This window comes from Salmo trutta, chromosome 13 (assembly GCF_901001165.1).
Source record: "Salmo trutta chromosome 13, fSalTru1.1, whole genome shotgun sequence".
Classification (NCBI taxonomy): Eukaryota; Metazoa; Chordata; class Actinopteri; order Salmoniformes; family Salmonidae; genus Salmo; species Salmo trutta.
In genome coordinates this window covers 64,794,794-64,808,079 of record NC_042969.1, presented here as the reverse complement: position 1 = coordinate 64,808,079, position 13,286 = coordinate 64,794,794, and the positions used below count along the sequence as shown (strand labels likewise).

General features: G+C 40.7%; 1 protein-coding gene across 1 annotated transcript; it reads right to left on the bottom strand.

Annotated features, from left to right (window-relative positions):
• Nucleotides 1-3,890: 3,890 nt before the first annotated feature.
• Nucleotides 3,891-4,920, bottom strand: LOC115206817 (odorant receptor 131-2-like). Its single transcript, XM_029774006.1, has one exon. It carries the CDS (start codon nucleotides 4,918-4,920, stop codon nucleotides 3,949-3,951), a length of 972 nt encoding a protein of 323 aa, XP_029629866.1. The 3' UTR covers nucleotides 3,891-3,948.
• Nucleotides 4,921-13,286: the final 8,366 nt, after the last annotated feature.

The following is a 13,286-nucleotide window of genomic DNA, read 5'->3' as shown; positions in this document are numbered from 1 at the left end:
CATGATCTTCAGTTTAGAATGCAACTAATTTAATCAGCAGTGTTTGCTAAGGATGTTGAAAAAGTATGACACCACTCTGGCCCCCGAGTACTGGAGTTGCCCATCTCTGGTCTAGACCCACTCCAATTTGCATAACGCCCAACAGATCCATAGACAACACAATCTCAATTGCACTCTACACTGGCCTCATCCACCTAGATAAGAGGAGTACCTATATAAGAATACTGTTCATTGACTACAGCTCAGCGTTCAACACCATAGTCTCCTCCAAGCTCGTCACCAAGCTTGAGACCCTGGGACTGAACATCTCCCTCTGCAACTGGATCCTGGACTTTCTGACGGACTGACGTGATGAGAGTAAGCAACATCACCTCTGCCAGCTGACCCTGAACACTGGGGCCCCACAGTGGTGTGTGCTTAGTCCCCTCCTGTACGCACGACTCCAACATCATCATCAAGTTTGCTGACGACAGGTCAGTGGTAGGCCTGATCACCGGTGATGATGATACAGCCTACAGGGGGGAAGTTAGTGACCTGGCAGTATGGTGCCAGGACAACAATCTCTACCTGAACATTAGTAAGACCAAGGAGCTGATGGTGTCCAGTCACCCGTCACCCACCACCCGCCAACCCCTCTTTACGCTACTGCTACTCTCTGTTCATCATATATGCATAGTCACTTTAACCATATCTGCATGTACATACTACCTCAATCAGCCTGACTAACCGGTGTCTGTATGTAGCCTTGCTACTTTTATTGCCTCGCTACTGTATATAGCCTAGCTACTGTTTCACTGTCTTTTTACTGTTGTTTTTATTTCTTTACTTACCTATTGTTCACCTAATAAGCATTTCACTGTATTCGGCGCACGTGAAAAAATAAACTTTGATTTGATTTGGACTACAGGAAACAGGCGAGCATGCCCCCATCTACATCGATGGGGCTGTAGTGGAGCTGGTCGAGAGATTCAAGTTCCTCTGTGTGCAAATCACTAAGGACTTAAAATGGTCCACACGCACACAGTCGTGAAGAAGGGGAAAAAGAGCCTATTCCCCCTCAGGAGGTTGAAAATATTTGGCACGGGCCCTCAAATCCTCTAAAAGTTCTGCAGCTGCACAATAGAGATCATCTTTACTGGCTGCATCACTGCTTGGTATGGCTTGGTATGGTAACTGCACCACCCTCGATCACATGGCGCTATAGAGGGTGGTGCGAACAGCCCAGCACATAACTTTGGCCGAGCTCCCTGCCATCCAGGACCTCTATATCAGGCGGTGTGAAAGGTAGGCCTGGAAAATTGTAGCTAAAATTGTAGCTAACAAATAGCTAACAAAATGCCTACATGGAATATCTGTAATGATCCTTTTATTTTATTAGTATTTTTGCACTGACTCTATACACACTTACAGAACTCTACACACTCACTCACACACACCCTCACACATACGCACTTAACTTGCTCACACATTTATACTGACTCTACACACACACACACACACTCAAATGCAATCATCATATACACTGCTGCTACTCTGTTTATTATATATCCTGATGCCTAGTCACCTTAACCCTATACAGTACCTTCGGGAAGTATTCAGACCCCTTGACTTTAAAAACAAATCCTCAGCAATCTACGCACAATATCCCATAATGTCAAAGAGAAAACCGTTTTTTAGAAAAACAGAAATACCTAATTTACATAAGTATTCAGATCCTTTGCTATGAGACTCAAAATTGAGCAGGTTGCAGCCCAAATAAATGCTTTACAGAGTTCAAGTAACAGACTCATCTCAACATCAACTGTTCAGAGGAGAATGCGTAATTTCAGGCCTTCATGGTCAAATTGTTGCAAAAAAACCACTACTAAAGAACACCAGTAAGAAGAAGAAACTTGTTGGGGCCAAGAAACACGAGCAAAGGACATTAGACCGGTGGAAATCTGTCCTTTGGTCTGATGAGTCCAAATGTGATATTTTTGGTTCCAACCGCCGTGTCTTTCTGAGATACAGAGTGTGTGAATGGATGATCTCCACATGTGTGGTTCCCACCGTGAAGCATGGAGGAGGAGGTGTTATGGTGTGGGGGTGCTTTGCTGGTGACACTGTCTGTGATTTATTCAGAATTCAACGGTCCACTTAACCAGCATGGCTATCACATTATTCTGCAGCAATACACCATTCCTTCTGGTTTGCGCTTAGTGGAACCAACACATCTCCAGGCTGTGTAAGGGCTATTTGACCAAGAAGGAGAGTGATGGAGTGCTGCCACAATCACCCAACCTTAATCCAATTGAGATGGTTTGGGATGATAGTGAAGGAAAAGCAGGCAAATGCTCAGCATATGTGGGAAATCCTTCAAGACTGTTGGAAAAGCATTCCAGGTGAAGCTGGTTGAGAGAATGCCAAGAGTGTGCAAAGCTATCATCAAGGCAAAGAGTGGCTATTTGAAGAATGTCAAATATAAAATATAATTTGTTTTGTTTAAGACTTTTTTGTTACTACATTATTCCATATGAGTTATTTCATAGTTTTGATGTCTTCAATATTATTATACAATGTAGAAAATAGTAAGAATAAAGAAAAAGCCATGAGTGAGTAGGTGTGTCCAAACTTTTGACTGGTACTCTATGTAAATGTGATTTCAGTTTATTTCATTTTTTTTATCTGCAAAAATGTCTAACAACCTGTTTTTGCTTTGTCATTATGGGGTATTGTGTGTAGATTGATGAAAAAAACAATTTAATAAATTTTAGAGTAAGGCTGTAACCTAACAAAATGTGAAAAAAGTCTATGGGTCTGAATACTTTCCAAATGCACTGTACATATCTACCCCTACCACTCCAGTATACCTGAACATTATAAATATGGTATTGGCACTAACCCTGGAACTGATCCTGTATATAGCTTACTAGCTTTCTCATGTTCTTCTTAATGTCTATTTCTCATGTGTTTTTGTTCTACTTTACTTTATTTATAGTAATATATATTGATATTGATTACTGCATTGTTGGGAAAAGAGCTCGCAAGAAAGGCATTTCACTGTACTTGTGCATGGGACAATACAACTTGAAACTTTGTGACTCATTTAAACACAGATGCATGCTCTCGTCCCTTTCATGGAGAATGTATTGTAGGATAAGTGTGATTTACAGTTAATGAGAAAAGTGCAAACTATAGATATTCTCAATATGCTTTAAAAGTATAGGCTATTCCAACTTGCTGTTATATTTCTTGCTGTGAGGCCTACTCCACTTCTGAATGGATTGATATGACAGCCTTGTGGGAATGTTATTTGGAGAACACACATGACGGCCTATGACATAATTCTCACGAACTAATGTAGTTTGATGGGAATTGGGAAGACGACCCAGTGAGTAATAGAACCCCAAGAGTTTGTCACAATAACCGTTGAGTGAATTTCAGAATCGGCAGAGTTGAGTATCAGCTCATACTTTGTTACTGTAATCTTTCAAACCTGTCTATAGCTCCTCACTGCAGGTTTTCACAGGTCTGTTTAGATGCATCTACTGGCACACCACAGTCAAGGTTCATGTCATTGATACAGTTACTGTACATTTCCTGGAGCTAATCACAACTGTAACTCACTGCAAAAGCCACTTATTACAGATTTTTTTTTGTTGCAACTTTGCTTGGGAGGTGGAAGGAATGTTTTATTTCTCTCAATCAGGTCATCTTTGAAATTACACACATGGTTAATGTTGTTTGAGACGTTTACATTTTTTCTAATTAGAAGACACGCTGCAATGCATATACTATAATTAGCTTAAACACATAAGCATATGTAACATAGCTGTTCATTAAAATATACCTTAAGATTAACACAATATATCATTGTCTGTGGTCTTTGAAAACCAAAATGCATTTCAATACCACAAAATCATGTGATAAATAATAACAATACCAATGGCCTTGCCTGTTAAGCAAGTATTATGTTTTCATATGACCAGTAATTAAGTTATCAACAAGTATTGGGGAAATGTTCTTATTCACCCCAAAAAATACATAATATTTAATTGCAAGGAAAAACTTTTCATCCCTTAGGCCATAGACAAGCGGACAAAGACATCGCGGGGCAAGAATAAAAACAATGTAATCAAAGAATCTCACATTAATGTACAATTTCAAATTAATTGGCAGGATGGCAGCCTCCATGAACGGGCACCAGAGCTGGATCAGACACAGGAACAGCTGGATAGCGTGGAGAATCACCGTTTTACGACCTTTAGATAAAGATTTCTTATTGTCCGATGCTTCTTTGGCCACTGAAATTATTCTAGCATAGGTAAACACAATGGTGATGGACATAACCAGAAAGTAGAACTGACCTATAGCTGATCTAAGGTGTCTCTGCCACTTGTGTGCAATAAACATCTCTGCTGAACACAGCTTATACTGCGTGTAGAAGCCCAGAGGGACTGAGGCAAAGAAGATGGAGACAATTATGATGGGCTGTATGGCGCTGATGCTGTGGATGAGTAGGATGCAGTGAATGGCTCTGCGTACAGTGGAGAGCGCTCCGTGGCGCAGGGGCATGCAGATGGCCACATAGCGCTCCAGGCTCATGGCTGTCAGTGTCAGCGGCGTGACAAAGGTCAACTCACTTAGCAACACACAGAAGACAACACACACAGCAGCTGGCACAGTGACACTAAAGTAAGTCAGGAGGAGCAAGTTATTAGTCATGATTAGGTACAGACAGTCAGCCAGCAGCGTGTGAGCAAAGAAAACATAACGTGTGTTTGAGAGAAAGGTGCCCTTTTTGAAGAAGGTGAAGATGAGCAGGCAGATGATGTAAATGAAGATTGCATTCATCAGCTGGACTATTATGATCCTGTCATTAACTTGTTGCACAGAGGAGCTGCTACCATCATCTGCAGTTGTTGTATTGTTGTTAGCCATATCACACAAGGGAATAGCCAATAACAAGAAGTTATGTACAGTAATTGTATTTCATAAACATGTTACAAAGGATGAAATTTAAACATGCAATCATCAACTTTCTAGCAATAGATAACATATTTAAATATATTTAAAATCTTAGGTGAAATTAAAAACGCAGAAGCACATTTCCAACATAATGATTTGTTTCTTCTTGTAGGATATAGATTTAAATATGGCAGGTTGCCTTAGAAAGGAATCATGCCACTGAAGCAGCACAGTACAAACAGGTATTCTCTCAGTCTCCTCTTGAATCCTCAGGCAAAGATCTACTGACAGAGCGCTCTGCATGAAGTCTTTATAGAACATTTTATTTATGGAGGATTTCTCAAAGGAATGTTGTCATGAAACTTCAGATACACCTCATTCCTATATTTAGACCAACCATATAATTACTGTAATGCACAGTAATCTCATAGGATTATAACATTTCAACATGTTTTCTGGGTATATGCCTATGTGTGTGTCACGCCCTCAACAGAAAAAGTTCATGTCGATCCACTTAGGCAAAAAAGACAATGTCAGAGTTTAATTCAATAAGAGAAAAGCTGCGAAATGGAGGGTTGAAAATAAATAGCAGGGAGGGCCAAGTAGCCTAATGTTTGCGAAATATTTGGTGAAACGGTAAAAGAGCATGATAGCAGTGCTGCGGCTATGTTATGTGTGATGATTGTGTGGCGCTATACAAATTCGACAATCACAAGACAGAGACCTAAAAATGGCACGTCAAGGGAACTGTAGGCTACTATTCAGATGGGTTAAATTGAATTGTAGCCTGAAATCTGGACACTGACTGTCAGTCTATAACCTCTCACATAGCCTAATATAATATTAACTCCAAATGAACATTTTGAGAAATATTATTTATTTCTTTCAGCATCTTGAGAGTGCACGGTTAGCGACGTCTGTAAAGGTGCTATATTTATTAGCATCATAAAATCAAATAGTATTTCAACCACACAAAATATGCATCTAAGCCGAACTGAAATCTTATCAGAAACATGTTGGGTCATTTTAACAGGTTTTAATTTACTTAAATCCGGTCAAGCTGATGTCATTTGAAATTATTGCATTTTCCCTTCCGCCCTAAATGTCTTTGGTGCATGAGAGAAGCAGAGATGAAAGAGAACTTTACCGATGTCAACTAGATTAAAGCAATAATTCCAGCGAATTATGACATTATTCTGATGAGCAAGAGTTTATTTAATATTTCAGGGCAACAAGTAATGACAGAAGAGAAGCTGCATTTGTCTAATTATAGAGAGAGAGGAAGAGGCAAAGCGAGAGGTTTTAATCCGCCCAAAATCTGTAAAGAAAATAATCCGTTCACAAAATGACGAATTGTTGTATGTTGTATGAGAGTGTCGAAATTAGGCGTGAAAAACACAGCAGCATTGCAGTTCTTGACACAAACCAGTGCCCCTGGCATCTACAGTTAAAGTCGGAAGTTTACATACAATTAGGTTGGAGTCATTAAAACTCGTTTTTCAACCACTCCACAAATGTCTTGTTAACAAACTATAGTTTTGGCAAGTCGGTTAGGACATCTACTTTATGCATGACACAAGTTATTTTTCCAACAATTGTTTACAGACAAATCATTTCACTCTACCATAATTCACTCTACCACAATTCTAGTGGGTCAGAAGTTCACATACACTTAAGTTGACTGTGCCTTTAAACAGCATGGAAAAATCCAGATAATTATGTCATGACTTTAAAAGCTTCTGAATGGCTAATTGACATCATTTCAGTCAATTGGAGGTGTACCTGTGGATGTATTTCAAGGCCTACCTTCAAACTCAGTGCCTCTTTGCTTGGCATCATGGGAAAATCTAAAGAAATCAGCCAAGACCTCAGAAAAAAATTCTAGACCTCCACAAGTCTGGTTCATCCTTGGGAACAATTTCCAAAGGCCTGAAGGTACCAAGTTCATCTGTACAAACAATAGTACGCAAGTATAAACACCATGGGACTACGCAGCCGTCATACCGCTCAGGAAGGAGACGCGTTCTGTCTCCTAGAGATTAACGTACTTTGGTGCGAAAAGTGCAAGTCAATCCCAGAACAACAGCAAAGGACATGGTGAAGATGCTGGAGGAAACAGGTACAAAAGTATCTATATCTGTCACAGAGCCTGTAGTGTCCCCAGTCCGGAGCCTCCAGCGACGGTCCGCAGTCCGGAGTCTCTAGCGACGGTCCGCAGTCCGGAGCCTCCAGCGACGGTCCGCAGTCCAGAGCCTCCAGCGACGGCCGGCAGTCCAGAGCCTCCAGCGACGGTCGGCAGTCCAGAGCCTCCAGCGACGGTCGGCAGTCCAGAGCCTCCAGCGACGGTTGGCAGTCCAGAGCCTCCAGCGATGGTCGGCAGTCCAGAGCCTCCAGCGGGGGTTCCCAGTCCAGTTTACATACACTAATTGAGTGTATGTAAACTTCTGTGATGAAAGAAATACAAGCTGAAATAAATCATTCTCTCTAATATTATTCTGACATTTCACATTCTTAAAATAAAGTGGTGATCCTAACTGACCTAAAACAGGACATTTTTACTTGGATTAAATGTCAGGAATTGTGAAAAACTGAGTTTAAATGTATTTGGCAAAGGTGTATATAAACGTTCGACTTCAACTGTAGATGGGTCCGACCACCATTAGTCAAATAAGAACTGTCTTATAAATTAGGGTTATTTTAGATGATGACACCTAGCTATATAGTTAGCTAGCTAACTATATAGCTACTGAAACAGATTGTCGTTTTGCTATGTTTTTTTGGGAAGAACGGTGTTTGTATCCATGAGCTAAAAATGTCAGGAATTGTGAAAAACTGAGTTTAAATGTATTTGTCTAAGGTGTATGTAAACTTCCGACTTCAACTGCACTACTATACCTTGTTCAAAGGCACTTCACTTTTTTGTCTTGCCCCTTCACCATCTGAATGGCACATATACACAATCCATGTCATTATTTCCCCACTATGGCCTATTTATTGCCTTACCTCCCTTACCTTACCTCATTTGCACACACTGTACATAGACTTTTTTTCTATTGTGTTATTGACTGTATGTTTGTTTATTCCATGTGTAACTCCGTGTTGTTGTTTGTGTCGCACTGCTTTGCTTTATCTTGGCCAGGTCGCAGTTGTAAATGAGAACTTGTTCTCAACTAGCCTACCTGGTTAAATAAAAGTGAAATAAAAAAATAAAAATAATGGTCACAATTGTCTCAAGGCATCTTTAACCTGTCTCCTCCCCTTCATCTACAGCCAATGAAGAAGAAGGAAATTGTCTACTTTAAATGGAGATAGCCTCAATGGCACTGCCCATGCTGTCACAGACGCTATAATGACACAGATACAAAGAGGAGTCTTCCATCTATCTCTATGGCCTGTTGTTCACATGCGTATCTGCCCTCTCATTGGCTAGAATGGGCCCACCTGATCTCGCCTCCTCCTGCCTGCCTTCCTTCTTTGAGGACATGTATTTCCATCGTTAGAGCAATTTTTGTTATTGACAAAAAAAATGGCCTACCAAAATGTCGGAAATTCTAACAATAAACAAAGTATTACGCATTACAGGGCCATTTCTATCGGCCTATTTGCGTGTTAGGGATGGGTGCCGGCCTCAGATTTTCACTTAATCACATATAGTTGGGCGGTTGCAGATGGGTTATTAGCAGTTGCGGGCGGGTGCGGGTGTCAAACAGCTGACCTGCGCATCACTAGTAGATAGCCCTTTGGGCCTCAATTGGGGGTTCTTATTCCTCAGACACATACAAACACAGAGGCAAGTTCTCTTCACTCACATGCAGCGTGTTCTGGATTTATGGTGCAAACTATCATGCTCTATAATAGTCAAAACAGGGAAAATAAACAATACATTCTGAATGCACTTTAAAAACTTTGTTTTGTTTCTTGCTGAGGCCTACTCCACTTCTGAATGGACTGCTATATGACAGCCTTGAGGGAATGTTATTTGGAGAATACACATGTTAAAAGGCGTATGATGTCATTCTCAGGAACTGAACCTGCACAGTTTGTTGAGGTCACAACGAGCATGGCTGTGTGATCACCTGCAGCACAGATTCACAAGGCAGATTCTCTTGCCTTGTGCTCACTTTCCCAGAAAACAGTTTCAATGCTATAAACCAGAAGTCACCAAACTTGGTCCTGGAGAGCAATAGGGTGTGCATATTTTTGCTCTAACCCAGCAATAAAACACCTTAGGCTGGTCATAAACACTACAGGTCAAAAGTTTTAGAACACCTCCTCATTCAAGGGTTTTTCTTTATTTTTACTATTTTCTACATTGTAGAATAATAGTGAAGACATCAAAACTATTAAATAACACATATGGAATCATGTAGTAGCCAAAAAAGTCTTAAACAAAACAAAATATATTTTATATTTGAGATTCTTCAAATGGCCACCCTTTGCCTTGATGACAGCTTTGCACACTCTTGGCATTCTCTCAACCAGGTTCATGAGGTAGTCACCTGGAATGCATTTCAATTAACAGGTGTGCCTTGTTAAAAGTGAATTTGTGGAATTTCTTCCCTTAATACGTTTAAGCCAGTCAGTTTAAGCCCCCCCCCCCACACACACACACATAGAGAAGATAGCCCTATTTGAGGATAAGTTCATCAGAGTTACCAGCCTCAGAAATTACAGACCAATAAATAAATTATTGGGCCAAGAAATACGAGCAATAGACACTAGACCAGTGGAGATTTGTCCTTTGGTCTTTAGTCCAAATTTGAGATTTTTGGTTCCAACCGCAGTGTCTTTGTGAGACGCAGAGTAGGTGAACAGATGATCTCAGCATGTGTATTTCCCACCGTAAAGCATGGAGAAGGAGGTGTTATGGTGTGGGGGTGTTTTGCTGGTGACACTGTCTGTGATTTATTCAGAATTCAAGGTACACTTAACCAGCAGGGCTACCACAGCAGTCTGCAGCGACACGCCATCCCATCTGGTTTGGGCTTAATGGGACTATCATTTGTTTTTCAACAGGACAATGACCCAACACACCTCCAGGCTGTGTAAGGGCTATTTTACCAAGGAGAGTGATGGAGTGCTGCATCAGATGACCTGGCCTCCACAATCCCCTGACCTCAACCAAATTGGGATGGTTTGGGATGAGTCAGACCGCAGAGTGAAGGAAAAGCAGCCACCAAGTGATCAGCATATGTGGGAACTCTTTCAAGACTATTGGAAAAGCATTCCAGGTGAAGCTGGTTGGGAGAATGCCAAGAGTGTGCAAAGCTGTCATCAAGGCAAAGGGTGGCTATTTGAAGAATCTCAAATATATAATATTTTTTGATTTGTTTAAGACTTTTTTGGTTACTACATGATTCCATATGTGTTATTTCATAGTTTTGATGTCTTCAATATTATTCTACAATGTAGAAAATAGTAAAAATAAAGAAAAACCCTTGAATGAGTAGGTGTTCTAAAACTTTTGACCGGTAGTGTAGCTTTGACCATGGGTTGATTAGTTGTTTTGGTCTTTAGCTGCTGCAACACAATGTCTGTACCATGCTGCTCTGGGACCAGGTTCGGTGACAACTCCTCTGCACATGTTGTTGATTATCATTTCTAATACACAGCTAGATAGTTTCCCATCCATCTTCCCATCAGCCAGCTGGGAAGACAACCGGCAAAACAACCTCTGACCAAAACATAGCCTGCTGTACCTGACTGTTAGTAGCTAATAGGCAGACATCATACTGTGACTGACCAAAACCTAGCCAAAACATATCCTCTCTGGGCCTGACTTTTGTTATCTTCACTGTTGATCTGTTTTTCTCCATGCTGGTCCCTCATAATGAGAATGGTGATGAAATACTTGCTAGAACTCCTTTGTGGCTAATTAGCTCTTTTTGAAAGTCATTAAAAATTAACATGAATTATTCATCATTTTGCAGTGCCTTATGATCATTGTTTGTTTTGAAAAGCAACAACAATCCGTTGCTGTACAGGGAGAGCCAGGGCTCAGTATTTGCTCTCTAATATCAGGTTTAATTAGGCGAAAAGTAGAGAGAGATCTGAGTTGTCCTAATGAGCCCCTCAGCCCCCAACCAGCTGGTGGTGATGATGCTCAATGGCCACACGTCTGACACTCCTTCTCAGACAATAAGTCTCATAATGATATACTGTATATCTCTATAAAAAAATGTATCAACAACTACTAGGCCACTACTGTACGTCCTATAATATGACCTCATACCATAGAGGTCAAGTTGCATTGCTCTTTTATGTATCGCCCATGTATGGTAAGCAAAATTACATAGAAAAACACCTTATCCAGATGAACTTAGGTTCATTTTAGGTTCTGAATTAAAAGGTGAAAAGATGTATTTTTCGAACGTTTAACATACGTATTTTTGGACATTGAAAATACATATTTTCCAGATGTTTCAAATAAATAGTTTCCGGACGTTGAAATTAGGTTAATTTTCAGTTCTGAAGGAAAGTTAAAAATACATATTCTCCGGACATTGAAATCAAGCTCATTTTCAGTTCCTAATGAAAGTTGAAAAGACGTCATTTACAGACATTGAAAATACAAAATGTTTTGGTCATTGATTTTATGTCCACATTTCAACTGCACATGCATTCTCAATGAAGTAAGCTTCATATCACAATAATATTTTTTTATCCATTTAATATAGGAAAGAGGAGCCAACAGAAGATCGCAACATAGAATATTTATTAGTGTTCCCAATGTCACAGGCACTTATGTTAGCTTTTTCAAATGCTTTAAAGGGGCAATCTGCAGTTTGAACTATAACAATGAGGCTCCCGCCATTGATATTGTAAACAGTTGAGGAATGGGCCTGGAAAAATGTAACTACTCTCAAAATCATGGACAGAAATATGGATACAAGGACTGACCATCCATATAAAATTATAGTTTTAACCATGTTTGAAGCAAGCAGTATTTGTTTCTATTTACATTGTTTACAAACAACGGAGTAAAAACAAGCTTATGTTTTGGGTTCTGAAGGGGAAAGAAAGTTGAAGTAAGCTCCTGTGGCATTTATAAGTTATATTCTTCCAGAATCAATAGGTATTTATAATTAATTTAAAAGTCTTAAAATGGATGAAGAAAGTGAACATTTCCTCCCTTTAAAACTAGCAGTGATGATGCCCAAAGTAGTACAATTTATAGAATAAACCAACAGACCACTTCAACTACAATGTTTTCAGTAATGGTTACAAAAATATTTTTTTCTTGCTGTGACTGTGATATGTTGTTGTTTATCTACTCTATGTAAGGACAGACGCTGGAGACGAGAAGCAAGTACAGGGAGTGAACATTTAGTGGAAAATGGACATAAAATAAAACGCGGACAGCGTCTGGACAGGGGGAACAAAACGACATTACGACAATAATGCTGACACAGGGAACAAAACTGAGAAACAGACAGATATAATAGGGGGCAATCAACAACGTGAAGGAGTCCAGGTGAGTCCAATGAGCGCAGATGCGCGTAATGATGGTGACAGGTGTGCGTAAAGAAGGGCAGCCTGGTGCCCTCGAGCTCCAGAGAGGGGAAGCAGGCGTGACAGTACCCCTCCCACTAGGGGCGTCACCCGGCGTCCCACCTGGGCGAGCCTGATGGGCCCGGCCGATGCATGGGCGCTGGACTAGCCGGCTGATGCGTGGGAGCCTGACGATCCGGCTGAGGCGTGAGAGCCTGACGAGCCGGCTGTGGCGTGGGAGCCTGACGAGCCAGCTGAGATGTGGGAGCCTGACGGACCGGCCGAGGCATGACATGGGATGGGAGCCTGATGAGCCAGCTGAGGCGTAGGAGCCCGACGAGCTGGCTGAGGAATGACATGGGATGGCATAGTATTCTACAATGTAGAAAATAGTCAAAATAAAGAAAAACCCTGGAATGAGTCGGTGTGTCCAAACTTTTGACTGGTACTGTATGCTTATGATTGGTTCCAATTTGGTCCGATCCAGACCAAATAGGACGTTGAAATCAAGGCCGGTCTGGGCCGCACCAAAAAAAAGTTTCCCAAAAGATGCCTCCGTCGGTGCGTGCTTAGTGGGGGGTTTATTTTTATTTTACTTCATTAGGATCCCCATTAGCCGATGGCGACAGCTAGTCTTACTGGGGTCCAACACATAACAAAAAATACATTGCAGATCAAATACTTTACAATTTACACTACCGTTCAAAAGCTTGGAGTCACTTAGAAATGTGCTTGTTTTTGAAAGAAAATTTTTTTTTTGGTCCATTAAAATAACATACAAATGATCAGAAATACAGTGTAGACATTGCTAATGTTGTAAATGACTATTGTAGCTGGAAACGGCTGTT

Bases quoted from the DNA above. Each gene is read 5' to 3' on its own strand.
- LOC115206817 (XM_029774006.1), bottom strand. From the start codon at position 4,920: ATGGCTAACAACAATACAACAACTGCAGATGATGGTAGCAGCTCCTCT.